At 53.0% G+C, this 16,193-nt stretch overlaps 6 protein-coding genes across 6 annotated transcripts; 2 read left to right on the top strand and 4 right to left on the bottom strand.

The window, feature by feature from the left end:
- Positions 1-1,769: 1,769 nt before the first annotated feature.
- Positions 1,770-2,870, top strand: BBA_02469 (uncharacterized protein; the record flags this gene model as incomplete). Its single annotated transcript, XM_008597566.1, has 1 exon — positions 1,770-2,870. The coding sequence occupies one exon, from the start codon at positions 1,770-1,772 to the stop codon at positions 2,868-2,870; it is 1,101 nt and encodes a 366-aa protein (XP_008595788.1).
- A 1,243-nt stretch (positions 2,871-4,113) lies between these two features.
- On the top strand, positions 4,114-5,259 carry BBA_02468 (WLM domain-containing protein; the record flags this gene model as incomplete). The annotated part of the gene is made up of 1 exon (XM_008597565.1): positions 4,114-5,259. One exon carries the CDS (start codon positions 4,114-4,116, stop codon positions 5,257-5,259), a length of 1,146 nt encoding a protein of 381 aa, XP_008595787.1.
- A 347-nt stretch (positions 5,260-5,606) lies between these two features.
- BBA_02467 (carbon-nitrogen hydrolase) lies at positions 5,607-7,079 on the bottom strand (the record flags this gene model as incomplete). Its single annotated transcript, XM_008597564.1, has 2 exons — positions 5,607-6,434; positions 6,549-7,079. 2 exons carry the CDS (start codon positions 7,077-7,079, stop codon positions 5,607-5,609), a joined length of 1,359 nt encoding a protein of 452 aa, XP_008595786.1.
- Positions 7,080-8,200: 1,121 nt separating this feature from the next.
- On the bottom strand, positions 8,201-10,444 carry BBA_02466 (DNA repair protein; the record flags this gene model as incomplete). The annotated part of the gene is made up of 3 exons (XM_008597563.1): positions 8,201-10,198; positions 10,247-10,374; positions 10,429-10,444. 3 exons carry the CDS (start codon positions 10,442-10,444, stop codon positions 8,201-8,203), a joined length of 2,142 nt encoding a protein of 713 aa, XP_008595785.1.
- A 428-nt stretch (positions 10,445-10,872) lies between these two features.
- BBA_02465 (MFS monocarboxylic acid transporter) lies at positions 10,873-12,621 on the bottom strand (the record flags this gene model as incomplete). Its single annotated transcript, XM_008597562.1, has 1 exon — positions 10,873-12,621. One exon carries the CDS (start codon positions 12,619-12,621, stop codon positions 10,873-10,875), a length of 1,749 nt encoding a protein of 582 aa, XP_008595784.1.
- A 1,639-nt stretch (positions 12,622-14,260) lies between these two features.
- On the bottom strand, positions 14,261-15,637 carry BBA_02464 (uncharacterized protein; the record flags this gene model as incomplete). Its single annotated transcript, XM_008597561.1, has 2 exons — positions 14,261-15,086; positions 15,147-15,637. 2 exons carry the CDS (start codon positions 15,635-15,637, stop codon positions 14,261-14,263), a joined length of 1,317 nt encoding a protein of 438 aa, XP_008595783.1.
- Positions 15,638-16,193: the final 556 nt, after the last annotated feature.

Here is a 16,193-nt window from a genome sequence, read left to right as displayed (position 1 = left end):
GGACGGTGGAACTAGATACTTTCTAGATACGGGTACCTGGTTTGACAAGCACCTCAGGATGGATCAATGCTTTACCAATGATTATGCTGCCATGAAGCTTCACGTCTGGCACTGTCCGCGGGGCCATAGACGTCATCCGACGCTCGGCTTGGCGGAGGGCAACACCACAAGAGTATTGACTTGCGCGTAAACAGTTAGACGCCAAGAGCGACAAGTCGAGGCTCGTACTGCCTTTTCTTGGCCGAAGAAACTTGTCTTGTCGAACCCTGTGCCCAGCGCTTGTGTCAAACTAAGCCCTGTCAGGCCTGCCTTGATTTTTCCGCCGGCTTGATATACAAACGTCTTTCTTTGTTTCTTTATTGAGTATGTTGCCGGACTATTTGGCGCTTGCTTGTCCTGCCTTTTCTTGTCCTGTCCCTGACAAGGCTGCTAGTGACAGGTGGTAGTTGAAAGTGGAGAGGAAGTAAAAATATAGAGTAATGCTAGGTGGACAGTGCTATATTGCTAGGTGGACAGGTGTACGTGACGTAAGGTACTTAGCTTTTCATGTGCATAAGTACTTAATTCTATATACCGCTATAAAATCCTCCTTTAACACTCACTACTACCGCTATCATAAGTAAATTTATAACATCTATACCTATAAAGGAACTATTCATCTAGCCTAAGCGAAAAGGCATTTTTAAGTAAGCTTAGTGACGGCGCTGGCGGCGCTATAGAGAAATTTGGTGTTAATGGCGGCGGCGGTGCTAATAGTAGCAGCGGTGTTAATAGTAGCAGCGGCGCGTTGCCTAAATAATACTTCTATTTATATGAAGATTACTATATAGCATGAAATATCGCACGAAGTCATGTGCACCTGTCTACCTAGTAATGGCACTGTCTACCTAGCATTACTCATTAATAATTTCCAAATGGTGGCCATTTTTTTTTTAGTACCCGCTTGACCGGGTTCGCATAGTTTGATTCGGCGTGATGACGACTCGACGGGAAAGCTGAATCGTATAACGTAGCGTGTGCTTTTGATATTAGAGCCGTCTTGGCATAATCTGGCTACGAGCCAAACCTCATTTGAGCCAAGCCTCATTTGAGCCAAACCTCGTATAAAGGCCCTTTAAATAACAGTAGCCCGGCTGGTGCCAGCCCTCTGCTCCAGACGGTGGCCAGCCGTGAATAGGATCTGGTAGCAACATCTTACTATATACATGGTCACGTATGTGGTTGCTATCATAGAAAATGTGAAATTTATGTCTATTAATAGCTAGTAGGAAGCGGAAGCCGTCGGCTCTTATAGCCGGCAGCTACATGCCTCGCCACGTGGCGTGCTATAGGACGCTACGCTACGTGTTAGGCGAGTTGACACAGGATTACTCGATAAGGCCTTAATCAACATGATCCCTGTGATACGTTCAGATGAAGTGGTAAATATTATCGGTTCCTGCAACTTGAGGGAGATTATCGACGCTTTATGTAATGCGCGGGCTATGGTTATTCTTGACTGCGCCGTGCTAAAATGAGCGTAAGCAAGATTATTGCCTGAGTGGAGCACTTGCTTTTATTTCGCCGATGGGGCATTAAACCGGGGTCATCAGACTTGAAGGAGCCTCTTTCACTTTTCCGAGGTTTCATGGCGACGACCATGTTACTGCACCAGGATGCGTTATTCGGAGAATCCAGGCAGTTTGAAAACGAAGCATTGGTCGACCCTGTGGCAAAGTAATGTTTCAAACCTGTGTACCATTCAAACCTCACAAGTGGGGTTTGTGGCCATGGATGCAGAACCATGGGGACCAAAAAGCGTCGATGTTGCCGAGGTTGGATTATCTTTGATATGCCCCTTTGACTTGTCCGAGGTCGACCAGCCTCCAAAGACGCTCCAAGAGCTTCGAGGGCATCTCGGGATCGAAACTTACTCCATCAAAATTTGTGGCAGGGAGCAGGGCAAACGAGAACACTTCATCGAACAAAAGAGCAAGATGGTGCAGCCAAAAGATCTCGAAAACACGTTGGTTGAAATCATGGTGTCATTTCGGGAGAAGCTTGCCACTATCGCCAAAGCCAAGGGCTCTTTGACAGAGCCGCCACTGGTACTGATCGGGTTTGATCTTGCTTTTGAGCTTCGCTCGTTGTCTGCTTCGTACCCCAAGATCGCGGATTGCTTCACATCCTGGGTCGATCTGCAAGAACTGGTCAAAGAAGCAGCTCAGCTGGACAAGTCTCCGAGTTTGCGCGATTCACTGACGGCCCTTGGCTTTGGAATTGTCAGTACAGACGTTGGCTCACTGTGGAAGAAACACAGCGCAGGCAAGGATACCGTGCGCATTGCCGCAGTACTTGCGAGTCTATCATTGCGAGGGGCTGAGCAAGAGGTGCTGCCGATTACCTTTACATGGCATCGAAAATGGTCCCCTGCTAAGCAGTATATGAAGTACAGGGGTACTGGGAAGCTGTTCAAAAATGGACCACCCAAGCCAGCCGAATTGTTTCCCTTTACCGCCAAACTCAGCTTGTGCGAAGGTCCATCGCTGTCTGGCAAAGTGGAAGCAAGCGACATTATGAAACTATTTGCACAACACAACCCGACGGCTGTTGGAAGTTGCTGCCGTGACGGCTCCATGACCGCCTTTGTGAGTATGCCGAGCTTTGATGCGCTGGAGCAGTTTGTGGCCAGTATGGATGGTGCGCTGTGCGAGGCGTATGAAGGAACCTGGAACGTCGTGTCTATTTTTGACCCTACCGTGACGCCAGCGCGAACGGCAGAAGAGCTGGAAGAACTCTACAAGGAGAAGCTACAAGCAACAATAGTCGCCAAAAGAGAGCAGAGACTGAAAAAGAGGCTGGAGCAAGGGCGTGAGGATGCACGGTTGTAATTGGTTGAGTGTTATTAGATGACCAAGCAGCCTCACTCGTCTCATCAAGGGATGCTTTGCTTTGTGTGCTGGAGTTTTTGGGTATGGCATTGTTAGTTAGAGAGGTTAGAGAAGCATACTGATACCAATGTGATTTCGTTCGTCCTGCCAAGGGTCTTTGAGGTACATGATGAGGTTAGGCAGGGGCAAGCGGGGGTACGTCTGAATGCGAGCGAAGATGTGCGTGAAGCTGAACTAGTGTCTCGATAAAATGAAAGCAGGTACAGCTGTACCTATCTGATAAGCTATCTGCCAAGAGTCCGTCCATGGCTCAACTGTGTCTGGCACAAGTTACAACCCTCGACCTTCAGTTTGGCTCCAAGATCTAGATCTGGTCTATTATTAATTAGGGTCTTTGATCTCGATCTCGATCTCGGTCCTATTTTTGCCGGATGTATCTCTCGAGTCACAAATTGTTGGCTGGCGAGAGCAAACTGCCACAGGCAGTGACGAGCCTTGAAGGCGCACTAATCCGTTCTGGATATGGAAGAACTTTCTTTACTCGGTTGTACAGCCTAATCTCTATTCACCATCTCGTTTTTTGTTGCCGTCTTTGCCCATACAATATCTCGGGAACCACCGGTTGTTGGCTGGCAAGAGTAAATCGCTGCACGCCCATCACCTCGTCCTGGATATGGAATAAATTCACTCAACCCACCTGTACAGCCTCAATTCGGATTAATAAGTAAGGCTTACACTAATACTACTTAGTAGAATTCAAACAATTCAAGCAGTCAACCCGATTGGGGCGGAGTCCCACTTAAATAGCCTCTGGACCCACCGTTAGTTAATGCCTGCGCCACAACTTATATAAGTGGCACGGTGGCTAGGGGGCAAATAGGCAGAGGCGTCGCGCGTTGTAACCAGCCTAAAACGTCATTACCAAGCAACAACGAAATGACCCGGAACCCTTTAGAAACTTGGTCGGCATCTCTCAAAAAGCTCGAGTTCACCCGCGACGGCTTCCAATACCAAACAGATGAAATATTCCGAGATTTCCGCACTTGCTAGAAATATCGACCTCTTCGTATACCCAACTACCAGCATCACAGTCTGCGAACTGACATCTCCGTATCGCATTTGTAATCATCACCACCTCTCCTACCCATCTAAGCCTCCATCGTCCATTTCTGCCTCTACAACAAGCAAACATCACATACAGTTTGATATCATCAACGGCCTATTCTAGATGGCAGCAACCACCATGGCCGACCAAAAGCGATTGCACAGCCCTGAAAACTCAGACGCCGAGCCCGACAGCGACTGCATCACCCTCAGCATCAACCATCGCCAGGCGACATGCGACATGCAGTTCCCCCCCGACGCCACAGTCGTGCAGCTCTTTGAGGAGCTCGAGGAAACGCTCGGCATACCCGTGGCCAACCAAAAGATTCTCGTGCCAAAGGGCCCGCTGCTCAAGGCGCCCTTTAAGAATCCAGACATGGGCCTCGCCGAGCTCCAGGGCAAGACGCTCAAGCTCATGGGCTCCGCCTCGTGCGAGGTGCAGGCGGTGCAGACCATGTGCGAGCGCATCAAGCAGCGCGCCGCCGCGCGCCTGGCCCAGCGCGGAAAGGCCCGCCCGCACCGAAAGCCCGCCACCGGCGCCGCGAGCGCCGACGACACAAAGTACACGTTTCTCCAGGTCAAGCCCCTGCAGGGCCTGCCCCGGCCGGAGCGCAGCCTGGCGCTGCTCATGCGACTTAAGGATGATCCCGGCATCAAGGCGACGATGAAGAAGCGCAAGTACACGGTGGCGCTGCTGACGGAGATGGAGCCCCTCGCCAACACGCAGTCGACGCACGAGGGCACGTCGCGCATCCTCGGACTGAACCGCAACAAGGGCGAGGTCATTGAGCTGCGGCTGCGGACCGACGCTCACGACGGCTACCGCGACTACAAGACCATCCGCAAGACGCTGTGCCACGAGCTCGCCCACAACATCCACAGCGACCACGACCGCAACTTCTGGGACCTGTGCCACACCATCGAGCGCGAGGTGGACGCCGCGGACTGGAAGACGAGCGGGCACACGCTCGGTGAGACATCGCGCTACGTCGTCTCCGGTCAACAAGAGTATGGGGATGATGATGAAGAAGAAGACGGCGGCGGCTGGACCGGCGGCGAGTTTGTCCTCGGTGGGCATAGTGGTGGTGGTGACGGTACCGGCGGTGTCGCCACGGTAGGTGGCGGCGGCATCACGGCGGGGCTGAGCCGACGCGAGGTCCTCGCCCAAGCGGCCCTGGAGAGACAGCGCAAGGAGACGCAGGAGGAGGCCAAGGCTGTCGAGGCGGCCGAGAAAGGGTGGAGGCCATGTCAAAGGCAGCAGCCAAACGACGAGTCACCTAAATGAGCAAGTAAAGACAAAGATTTGCATTGTATATGGGGTTATTCTTTAGATACCATGGCATTCAGCGAGCGATGGCACATGCCGTATACTTTTTAAGTTGGTGTATTCAAAGTATGTAGCTTCGATGGCTTTTTGAAAGATATTACGAAGCTGTGACACTACCGGTCACACGTACAATCTCATTAGAGTAATGCAATTTATGCGTGATGGTAGGAGTGCCAAGTCACAAGTGACATGATACAACAACTTGACAAAAGACTCACAGACTCAGTCTGAATAACGGATACAAGACTTTACTGCTACAGCGTTCAAAATCCAAGAGATATACCCCCCCCAATTGGCATCCCCAATCAGTACGGCAACGGATCTAGGTCCAGCCCCGTGACACTGAGCCTAAACGCATCATTGCGCGAGTAGCTCCCCGCGGCGTCCAGGTCCAGCCGTCCGCGCACGCAATCCCGCATATCCACGTCCTGCCAGACCAAGCCCTCGGGATCCTCCCACTGCGGGCCCGCAATCACGTCCCCGTACGGCGAGACAATCGCGGATCCGCCGCGCGACAGCCATCCGGGCGCCATGCCCGCCGCCTTAGGCGTAGCGTCGCCAGCTTCTCCATTAGTAGTAACAGTAGTAGTAGTTGTTGTTGCGGGGGCGGGCTGGGTATCGTCGGCGCAGCTGAGAACAATTTCGTTGCCGTCGCTGTCAAAGACGGACCGACGCCGGGCGCGGCGGATCGGCGAGCTCGGCAGCGCAATTTCGTGGCCGTCGGCCGTGACTGCCGAGTTGCGACGGCGGCGTTGTGTCCTTGTCAGCGGCGACGATGGCTCCTCATTGGTTATACCGTTGATGTTGGTGGTGGTGGTGGTAGTATTGGTGGCAGAGGATGATGATGAAGAAGAAGAAGAAGACTCGCGGACGCACATGTTGCTGCTGACGACGAAGCAGCGGCCCTCGACGGCGACGGTGCGCATCAGCGCCATCCAGGCGTCGCGGTTGTCGGCGGTCGGGGCGAGGTAGAGGTTGACGTTTTGCGCGTAGAGGGCCTGTCGAAGCAGCGGCATGTAGTTTTCCCAGCAAATCGCCGCGGCGAGGTTGACGCGCACGCCGCGGAGGGTGGTGGACACGGCGCGCAGCGTGCTGGGGCTGCCCTGGCCCCAGCAGAGGCGTTCTGTGCCTGTCTGGAGAATTTGTTCTTGTTAGTCTTGGAGGGGTTTTTGGCAGACGGGAGATGGAGATGGGGAGAGGGAAAAAAAAAAAGAGTCCATGGAAACCGACAAAAAGAACAAACTTACAGGCATCACCTTGCGTCGCTTGCCCAGCATGCCCTCCTTGGGACACACATACACCACCGAGCAGTACAGCGTCCCGCCCGCCTTTTCAATCAAGCCGACAACCAAAAACACGCCCGTCTCCTGGGCAATGCGCTCCAGCTCCTCCCTCGTCCCGTCGCCTCTCTTCTTCGCCGCCTCCTCGCCGCCGCCGCCGCCGCCGCTGCCGCTGCCGCTGCCGCTGCCGCCCAGCTGCCTCTTGACCCACCTCTCGCCGGCGCCGCCCCCGCCCTCCCCGACAGTGTCGCCCAAGTCGACGGCATCGTCAAAGTAGCGCGCAAACTCCTCGCGGCCGTCGCGCGTGCGATCGCCAATGACGCAGCCGAAATGCGTGCCGCGCGGGTAGCCGCCAATGTAGGCCTCGGGGAGGAGGAGAAGGTCAATGTGCTGCTCGGCGGCGCGGGAGGCGAGCGCGGCGAGTTGGCGCAGGGTGGCGGCGCGGGTGGCCTGCGTGCCGGGGGAGGCGGTGCCGAGGCGGATAGTCGTAGTGGCCATTTGATAAAACTGCCGAAATCCCTAATGTATGATGAATATGCGTGTATCGTGTGCTGATTGATGGAGAGTGAGGGAAAGAAAGCAGCACGAGATGGTGTTTGCAAAGAACAGGCGGGTAGATTAGGTATGATGTCAGCCCATAAAGAGGCTGGTCCTCGATATTTAAGGAGGGGTCGACAGTTTTTGTCTTTTTTTTTTTTTTTCCCTTTTTTTTGGATAGCTCGACCTTTTATTACGTGCAGCGTGGTGGCTTGTTGGAGCTTGGTCGTGGGGGGTTTGGTGGCTGCTCAAGGTTTCGCGGGGCAATGGCCGTTACCAGCTTGGGCGCTAGGCAGTTGCCAAACAACAGTCGAAGCATTGATGTTTGTTGCTATCCCGCCATCTATGATTTATAAACAAAGCATCCATATAGTGCTGACAATTCGAATCCCACCTTTACTTGGTGTGCTCGACATCTTCCGAGTACCATCATCCCGCATCGTCCGTAGCCGTTTTCGGTCCGGCCCCACTACTTATTAGGAGTCCGGGGAAGCTGGGTGCTCATCGTGAGTCGGCTGCTGCTCATCGTGAGTCGAAGTGGGGGTTCAAGTGGAAAAAAATCTCGTATTGCGAATCTCAATCTCTTGGTATAGGAGATTGCGTATGATGCCAAGTCTTCGACGTGCTTTACTGATAAATTAGAATTCTCCTCTTCGACTCACTGTGGGCGTTGGCGACTGATCATGGGTCGCAGAACTTTACTGCAGTAAAGATGCATGCCGAAGTTTTCATTAATCGGGTCCCTGTAATTATAAGTACTATTAGCGCCGCACTTCCCAACGAATGATCTCGCTACGACAGGCGCTAAACGTCTGTAACATCTTCCGTAGTATAGTGGTCAGTATGCAAGCTTGTCACGCTTGAGACCCGGGTTCAATTCCCGGCGGGAGAGATCCGCCACGCTTCTCAGAAGCGCATTTTCTTTTTGCATGTTTTCGTTTTTTTGCAAACAAGTTGCCCATTCTATTTCCCTTGTGAATCAGTTGCCAATGCTATTTCTTAACCTGATACCTTAGACATGACCAATTGGAAATTTTTGCATGGCACATAAAATTTACATTGATTATTCACGACATGTACGCTCATCGCCTTTTGGACCTCGTCGATGCTGCAGGCGCAGGCTCAAACGCATCGTCGTCTGAAATCTCATCGTCGCTAATCTCAATGCCCTTGGTTTGAGTGCCCGACTTTTGAGAAAAGCTCAACGTCGTCTGCGTTCCCTGCCGGGCCCTTGTTGACGTCCTCGTTGCGGCCGTCTTCTTTGGTGCTGCGGCGGCCTTCTTTGCCGGGGCCGCTCGAACGGCTCGCTTCGGCGGCGGCGCGGGCTCTGGCTCTTCATCCGACTCCATCAGCACGTCTTCCTCTTCCTCTTCCTCCTCCACAGGCGCCTTGCGGCCGCGGCCTCTCGTGGTCGCGGCCTTTTTTGCAGGCGCCTTCTTCGCCGGGGCCTTTTTCGGTGCCGTTGCGCGTCGGGTTGATTTCGCGGGCGCTGCGTCTTCCTCGAGAACCGAGTCGGCTACCCGAGATGGCGCAGAGCCGGCGAGGAAGCTACCCTCGCTGACAGGCTCATATGTCCATGCGTCGGCCGAGTCTTCCCAGACACCGTCGAAATCGCTGTCCCACGTCACAGGTTTAGGTTTGAGCACGCGACGCCGCTCCGCATGTGTCGGCTTGACACCGCTTTCAAGTTGCTGTTCCACTCTGGTCCTGTAAATCTCCATGGCACTGTTTAGATCTTCGTCGTCAGATTCTAGCCCGAGCATCTGCTTCACTTGACCCGTCAAGTGTTCAGAAACAAAGAGCTCCATAGCATGCTTGTCATCCTTGGCGACGAACTGGTTTACAGCCTCGCCAAACGGCCCTTGAGGAAGAACTTTGAGTGATTGTGCAGAGAGAAAGTCTTGGACCAACGAGTCAACCTTGACCATGTCACCGCCGTCTTCCAGATTGTCCAGAACTTCCGTGGGGGCAACAGCTGTTGTCTTTCGCTGAACTGTCTTTTTGCGGTAAAAGTACACCACATCATTGGTATTCGCCACCTTGCCCACAAACCTGTTGGAGAATCGCTGCGGGTTTTCGCATTCAAACAGGCCGCCCTCTGGCGCGGTATACTCGACCTTGAGACGAATCAATGGCAGTGGCCGCTCCTCCAAAGCTTCTTGGTCTGTCTGAATGCTTTCCCACTCGGTGTTTGCCTCTTCAATCATTTCTTCTACTACTTCCATGAGTCTGCGCGTAACCTCTTGGCGGTTATCCTTCTTCTTGTCCAACCCCTTGAATCGCTTATCCTGATTCAGGATGATTTCTCTCGTGACAAAAGGCCGAACTGTTTTCAGTGGAATCTTTTCCATCTTGAACTCCTTTCCAGTGACACTGACGATAGCGACGTGCTTTTGAACGGCCTCACCTGGTACTAGTGATGTCGCTACTGAAGAGCCGGGCTGCATGACATGGAAGCCAGTCTCTGGGTTCTGTGTGGGATCGATCAAACATTCGTGCTCATGCCCCCATACGATCAAATTCATCCAATCCGGCAGCACATTTTCCGGCAGATATGAAGTTGCTGTGTGGGCATGGTGATTTTGATGCACAGCCAGTAGATTGAACCAGTCTCCGGTGTCGGCACTCGGCTTGAACCATTTAACTTTATGGTCTCGAAATGTGCGGAACATACGCTCGTCACGAACGTTACTCAAGCCAAAGAGCGCCAGTTTAGTCTCTCCTTTTTGCAGCAGGATCGGCCGTGCTTCAATATTGTCAGCTTCTGCTACTCGGCCGTAGTAGTTGAGCAGTCCACAAGCTTGCAAGAGATCGAGCGAACACAGGTTGCCGTCTCCAGAGGGATCGTCGTGGTTGCCATGTATAGAAAACACTGGAATCGAAATGTTGATGTCGGGGTCTTCGTAATTGACGTGGGGGAATGCGCCTTCGAAAACGGTCGCGGCGTCGGAGAGGAATTCGAGCGGACAAGGCTTCATGCCGAGGCAATTTTGTCGGAGCGTGCGCATGACCTGGTAAAGCGATTTTCGCGAGGGTTTGTTGTCGTGAAACAAGTCTCCAGCCAAAAGAACCATGTCCACCTGCGCAAGTCAGCAAGCGGTTCGATGTTGGTGTAGGGGCATCTATACGTCTTCGGTGCGGGCTAGTGTCATTATCTCGTCAAATGTACGCCAGCTGTCGTCTTTACGGATGGCATCCCGCTCCTCGAATCCGACATGGTTATCCGTCGCCACCAGGATCCGAATGGTATCCTGCTCTAATGTCACGGTTAACACTAGTGTCGACAGTGTTTGGCTGATTCGCTACTTACCATTGGATCCAGGCATTTTGCTGTTCACAACTCAGCAAAATTGCTTTCCCATGAAAAGTATCTAACTGAAGAGTTCCAAGTACTGCACATCCAAGAGGCTAATGTTGAGGCGCCTGGTTGGCAAACGGGCGGTTAAGTTGGGTGGGGTGGACGCGAGCTTCACGGTCGCCGTGACGCGAAATGGTGCGAAATCACGTGGAGCTTTAATTGAACAAGGAGGTGCAGCCGCAATTACACAGAATAGAAACTTTTTCATGCAAGTATTGAGGAAAAGAAAATTGCGATTTGAGATGCCAATCTATTATTTGAAAGCCATTATGTGTGCGCCAAAAGGTGATCAAAGATGCCATGTCTACCAAACTCCAGATATGTAATCGTGATGCAATGTGTATATCTCTAACACCATCGGAAAGAGAAAATGAAAGCGAAATATATACAAAAGAGTTAAATGAGAATGCCGCGCTTCTTCCAGCCACCAGGCCCCAGCCAAGCCCAAAGCAGTAGGACGCAGGCAATCCAGACGGTAATGGCTTCGCCCCAAAAGGTGGCTGAATAGCAGGACGCTCCGTAGCAGAAGAGCTCATCTCCGTCTCTATCGCCTGGCTCGGATGGCTGGCTGGGTTGGCTTGCACCTGACTGGTAACCGGCAGCGTAGACGAGACCCCAAAATGTCGAGCCCAGAGCAGGGAGTGTAGTTACAACGCCAAAGTTGGTGGCAAAGTTTTCAACGCCCCAGATGATTGTGACAATGAGTGGTGCAAGGCTGAAGATGGCACCGTAGCCAGCGCCGACAAAACCGGAGACAACCCAGAAGCGGTCGGCGTGGTTCTGGGCGGCACCGGAGGCGAGGAATGCTAGACCGAGGGACATGGCCAAGGCGAAGAAGAGCATGAATGCCACGCGAGAGATGGTAAATCGCTGCAGCCTCGAAGGACGGTGAATAGGGAGCTGTGCATGCTGCGTTTGGGGCGCGGGAGCGATCAGGTCGGTAATAGTCCCAACCAGCATGCGACCCAAGGTGCTCGTGAGTCCAAATATGGACACATGGGTAGCCGCCGAAGTATCGCGCCCAGAGCCTTGTGTGTTTGGGGGCGACAGAGTTCCAATGATGGTGCCAAGGTTGTTGATGAAGGCTTCACCGGGTCCGACCATTAGCAAAAACGCGAGCGCAAACGACCACATGGTATGATCTGCTAGGAATCTTTTCGTCTCAGCGTTGAGTACCCAGTTCTTCTTCCACTGAGCGTCGTCGTCATCTCTAAATGAAGCAGCAAGTAGCGGAGCGCTCTCTATGGAAGCCGGCGTACCGGGAGCGTTCGTTCCGTATGTCCTCGACGCACGCTGAAGCAGCGAACGATTGTCCAGAAGTCCGCTCTGCTCCAACTCCTCGATGGCGCCCTCTATCAAGTCCTCTTCATCGACGACCTTCAAAGTAAAGAAGCCCAAGACACCGACGGTGAGCAGGAGAAACGCCAAGAAGACGAATAAGCGGAATACGTCGACGTCACCCTTGGAGCCATCTGGCAGCCGCGTGTACAAGAAGTTGCTAGCACACTGGCTGATCAGCATGCCGCTGATGCCAAAGGCCGTAATGGGTAGGGCCAGGGCCAGGCCTCTGTGCTTGCCTTTGCCAAAGTTCTTGGCGCACGTCGAGACGGCAGAGATGTACATGGCGCAGGTAGCGGCGCCGATGCAGACAAACGCAAACACCATCAGGGGGTAAGTCTTTTCATTACCGCGCTCAGCCGACTTTCCTTGGCTGTTGTATTCAATGTCGAGCTTGCGGAAGAGGGTGGCGGCGGTGCCGTAGCCCGTGGCGAAGAGGAGGGCAGCAAGGAGGGAGAGCGGCGCAGGCCCGGCGCGGTCACACGCGTAGCCCATGACGGAGATGGGGAGGTAGAGGGCGATGGAGCTCCCGATGGCGACGCCATTGACCTGGAACTGGGTGTAGCGTAGACACGACTGGAACTTGGGCGCGTAGAGCGAGAAGACGGCATTGGAGCCGGCGCAGAGGGACATGAGGGTGGCGACGACGAGGGCGACGGCGCGGACGATCTTTTTGTGGCGGATTAGGCGGCGGCGCTCTGAGGTGTCGGACAGCGAAGCGCCATCGTCGCTGAGGGTATATGTGGAAATGTTGTCGTCGTCGTTGCCTTGGCTGGTGGCCACGGCCCGGTCATTGGACGGTACCATGGTAGCCTCGGCGGTGGACTCGGAAGGTTGTCGTGTGTCGGTGGGATGACAGGACAAGCAGGCAAAGTAGGTTCTGATAGAGGAAGATGGGGGCCAACTGAAGTCTAGAGTGAATGAATAGGATGAGATTGAGGGGAAAAGAGACAGGAGAGATGATCAGGTAGATTGCGTGCGCCGTGAGACAGTTTGCCCCAGTTGTCAGTCACGCTGGCAATCGGATGCGTCACGTAATTGCCCGTCGTGACCTGCCCGATCTGTGACATCCCGCCCCAGCCGCCCGCACGGTCAGCGTACCCGCTTATCAGTTGGCGGCTTAAATGGCGGGTGAGGCGCTGCAGGACCGCTGTATCGGTACCTGTAGGAACTTTTGGAATGTGGATTGTGAATAACGCATCGGTCCCAGTTCGCCGTCTTTTCCGTTCGAATACTTGGGAAGGGAAGAGAAAAAGGTCCTGTATATTTTGCTCTTTTTTTTTTTTTCAGTTTGAAGACCTGAAGGGAATGATGTGTCGCTGGCGCCTAGTTGCCATGCTAGCGGTGTCGGAGTGAATAATGGCCGCTTACTATCTCGATGTGGTATGTACCCATTGCGGATAAGCATTTGGTTGTAATTCATAAAGAAAGAACTAACTGAAAAAAAAAAAAAAAAAAAAAAAAAAGGTAAAAAGAACAAATAAGCAAGAGAAAAGAGCCACCAGAAAATGGCCAACTCGCCATGCTGTAGAGTATACCTCGTACAGATTACATGTAGATCAATCGACAATAGTTCTCTGCATCACTACCCTACGATCTTCCGACATCTTATTCGACGTTTACTCTTTCCCCCTCAGTGCCGCTTTCCATTGCCTCGGAGAAGGTTGGGCCGAAATTATGCTGAATAATCATCATGGTCGTGTGCAGGAGGCTGAGACAAATCAACACCTCCTGCTGTTTCGTCTCAACATCTGAGGCACGACAGCGCTTCTAGGCACCGCGACTCCTTTGCTGCTACTCCTTATTCCGAAAACTGTCAGCATGTCTGTGAAGGAGAGGTCTAGTGCCATAGTTGCCGTCCTTGGGCGCTCTCCACCGGCGGTTGCTTTCAATGACACTTCATCACGACGCAGGATTCGCTCTCATCAAGCAAGCTGAACCAAAAAAAAAAAAAAACAAAAGAAAAGAAGAAAAAGGAAGAAGAAAAGATAACAAAAAAAGAACAAAATTTCGATATGAATATAACCAGCACGGAGATTACATGGTCACCAGCCTTGGCAGGGTAACTTATGCGAAAGAACAGACTGCATTAATCAAACATTGTTCGCTGTGCTCCCCATTGCCTCGGCAGATCACGAGCCGGATTTCTTGCGCTCTTGGCAATCTTCGGCCCGGAGACAAGGCGAGCGTAAATCCTCAAAGGATTGCCAGATTTGCGTCTGATATGCAAAGCTAGAAGAAGCACACAGATCGCCGGATGTGCGTTTGATACGCAAAAGCTAAAGAAGGCACATTGATCGAGTAGGCTCCCAGGTGAACCGCTCGAAAGCATCAATGAAGGAACCCTACATGAGCCAGCGCAGGTCTCTTTGACAGATTTTCCAATTGGCAACCCCTCCCCGCCCAAGCCATCATGCTCGAAAATGCCCTATATATACATCATCTTCTACTTGCGGCTGCCCTTGCCAAAGTCTGGATTTTCGTTTCCAACGACAGGCTTCAAAACTTTGACCGCGTTACCCAGCCGTCCGTTGCCGCCGTCGAGCATAATGTTGGCAAAGCTGTCCGCCATGAGCTGCACACCAGTTCCAAAGTCCTGCTCGTCAAACGCGCAGTGGCCGCCCTTTGGCGTATTGTCCACCGTCTGCAGCGCGCCAATCTGGTTGTTCGACAGGCCCTGGTCCCTCGCCTCGCGCTCATACGCCGCCAGCGACTGCGGGATCAGCGGCTGCAAGAAGTCGAGCTCGTTGAACGTCGACTGCAGGTGGATGCGCGTGTTGGCGAGCGCGGCCGCCGCCTGCGGCTCAAACGGGACCTGCGGCTCCAGCGCGCCGCACGACAGCAGCACGCCGGCGTTGGTGTAGTTGCCCATGAAGGTGGGCATGAAGAAGCCCGAGAGCGTGAGGGAGCCGCCGCTGACGCCGGTGAAGAAGACGTTGGACCGGTTAAAGGCCACCATCTGGGGGAGCACGTCGGTGATGAGTTCATCAACGGCTGCAGAGTGCTCGGCGCCGTTGGGCCGCTGCACGCCCTTGCGGTCGCCGCTGCCCCATTTCAGGTCCTCGTCCGGCGCGAGCACCGCGACGCCCATCAGGTTCGATTTGACGCCCTGGTTAGGATACGCGAAGAAGGACTGCCCGCCGTCACCATGGAGAAGCACGTTGATGCCCATGTTGCCGTCGGTGTTGGGCGCGGCTTGCCCGCCAGGCACGCCCGAATCCTGGGTGAACTGGTCGGCGGGAGCGCTGACCCTGAAGCGGATGGGAAGTTGCCTGCATATATGGTTAGTCTTGAGGGATAGCTGATTGTTGAAGAATTGTGTTTGCCCGTACCTGATATTGACGGTCATGTCAAGTATAGTAGAGCCATCGTTAGCCTCGGATATGCCATCGGGCTCCTGAGCTGCCTTTTCTTGCGGAGTGAGCTGCTGTCCATTATTGTTGCCTCCATTGCCATTTCCATTTCCTTTGCCCTTCCCGTTGCCCTTCCCGTTGCCATTGTTGCCGTTACCATTGTTGCCGTTACCATTGTTGCCGTTACCATTGTTGCCGTTACCATTATTTCCGTTGCCATTATTTCCGTTGCCGTTTCCGTTGCCGTTTCCGTTGCCTCTGTTACCACCTCCATTTCCTCCGTTGCCGTTACCACCGCCTCCATTGCCGTTTCCGTTGCCTCCCTTGCCATTCCCATTGCCTTTCCCATTGCCTCCAATACTGTTACTATTGCCATTATTCCCGTTGCGAGGAGCAGCCTCGGCCAACGCCAGAAAAAGAACCACCAATGCACATAACAACGCGACCAGCGACCTTTTCGACTTGAACATGATGGAAAAAATGTATAACGAATGAGAAAGAGGTAATTTGGCCAAAAAAAAAAAAAAGAAAAAAACAATGAAATATTAGATGAAAAACTTCCGGACCGGCCGATGGAAAACAAAGTAGAACAGAGTACAAAAGTCTGGGGGAAAATGTCAGACGTAGAAAACGACGCAAAGCTTCATAATATGGTAAATGCCTCGAGTCGCCAGTAATTATTCGCTACAGTGTCACGAGGTTGTTTCTGATAATGAAACTGTCATGGTATTGGATCTTTAGTATCTGGTTTCGTCTGAATGGGACGCTAACTCGTGACAGGTTCAAGAGCGCGGTGCGGATCATTGGCAAGACTCATGCATCGAGCTCGTGATTCGCCGAGCTCTGGGGGGGCGTTCGGCCGACAAATTACGATGAATTGGGCTTTGCAAACTGTCATACCAGCTGCTCGTAAACGTCTCAGAATGGGCCTGGCTTGTATCACAACAAAACCCAGGAGTCAGACACGCCAAGGGGATAAGGCGGGCAGAAAGAAGAAGAAGAAAAGAAAAAAAAAAGGCCAGGGGC

The sequence above is a fragment of the Beauveria bassiana genome (assembly GCF_000280675.1).
Source record: "Beauveria bassiana ARSEF 2860 unplaced genomic scaffold BBA_S00005, whole genome shotgun sequence".
NCBI classification, from domain to species: Eukaryota; Fungi; Ascomycota; class Sordariomycetes; order Hypocreales; family Cordycipitaceae; genus Beauveria; species Beauveria bassiana.
This window is presented reverse-complemented; position numbering and strand designations above follow the sequence as displayed.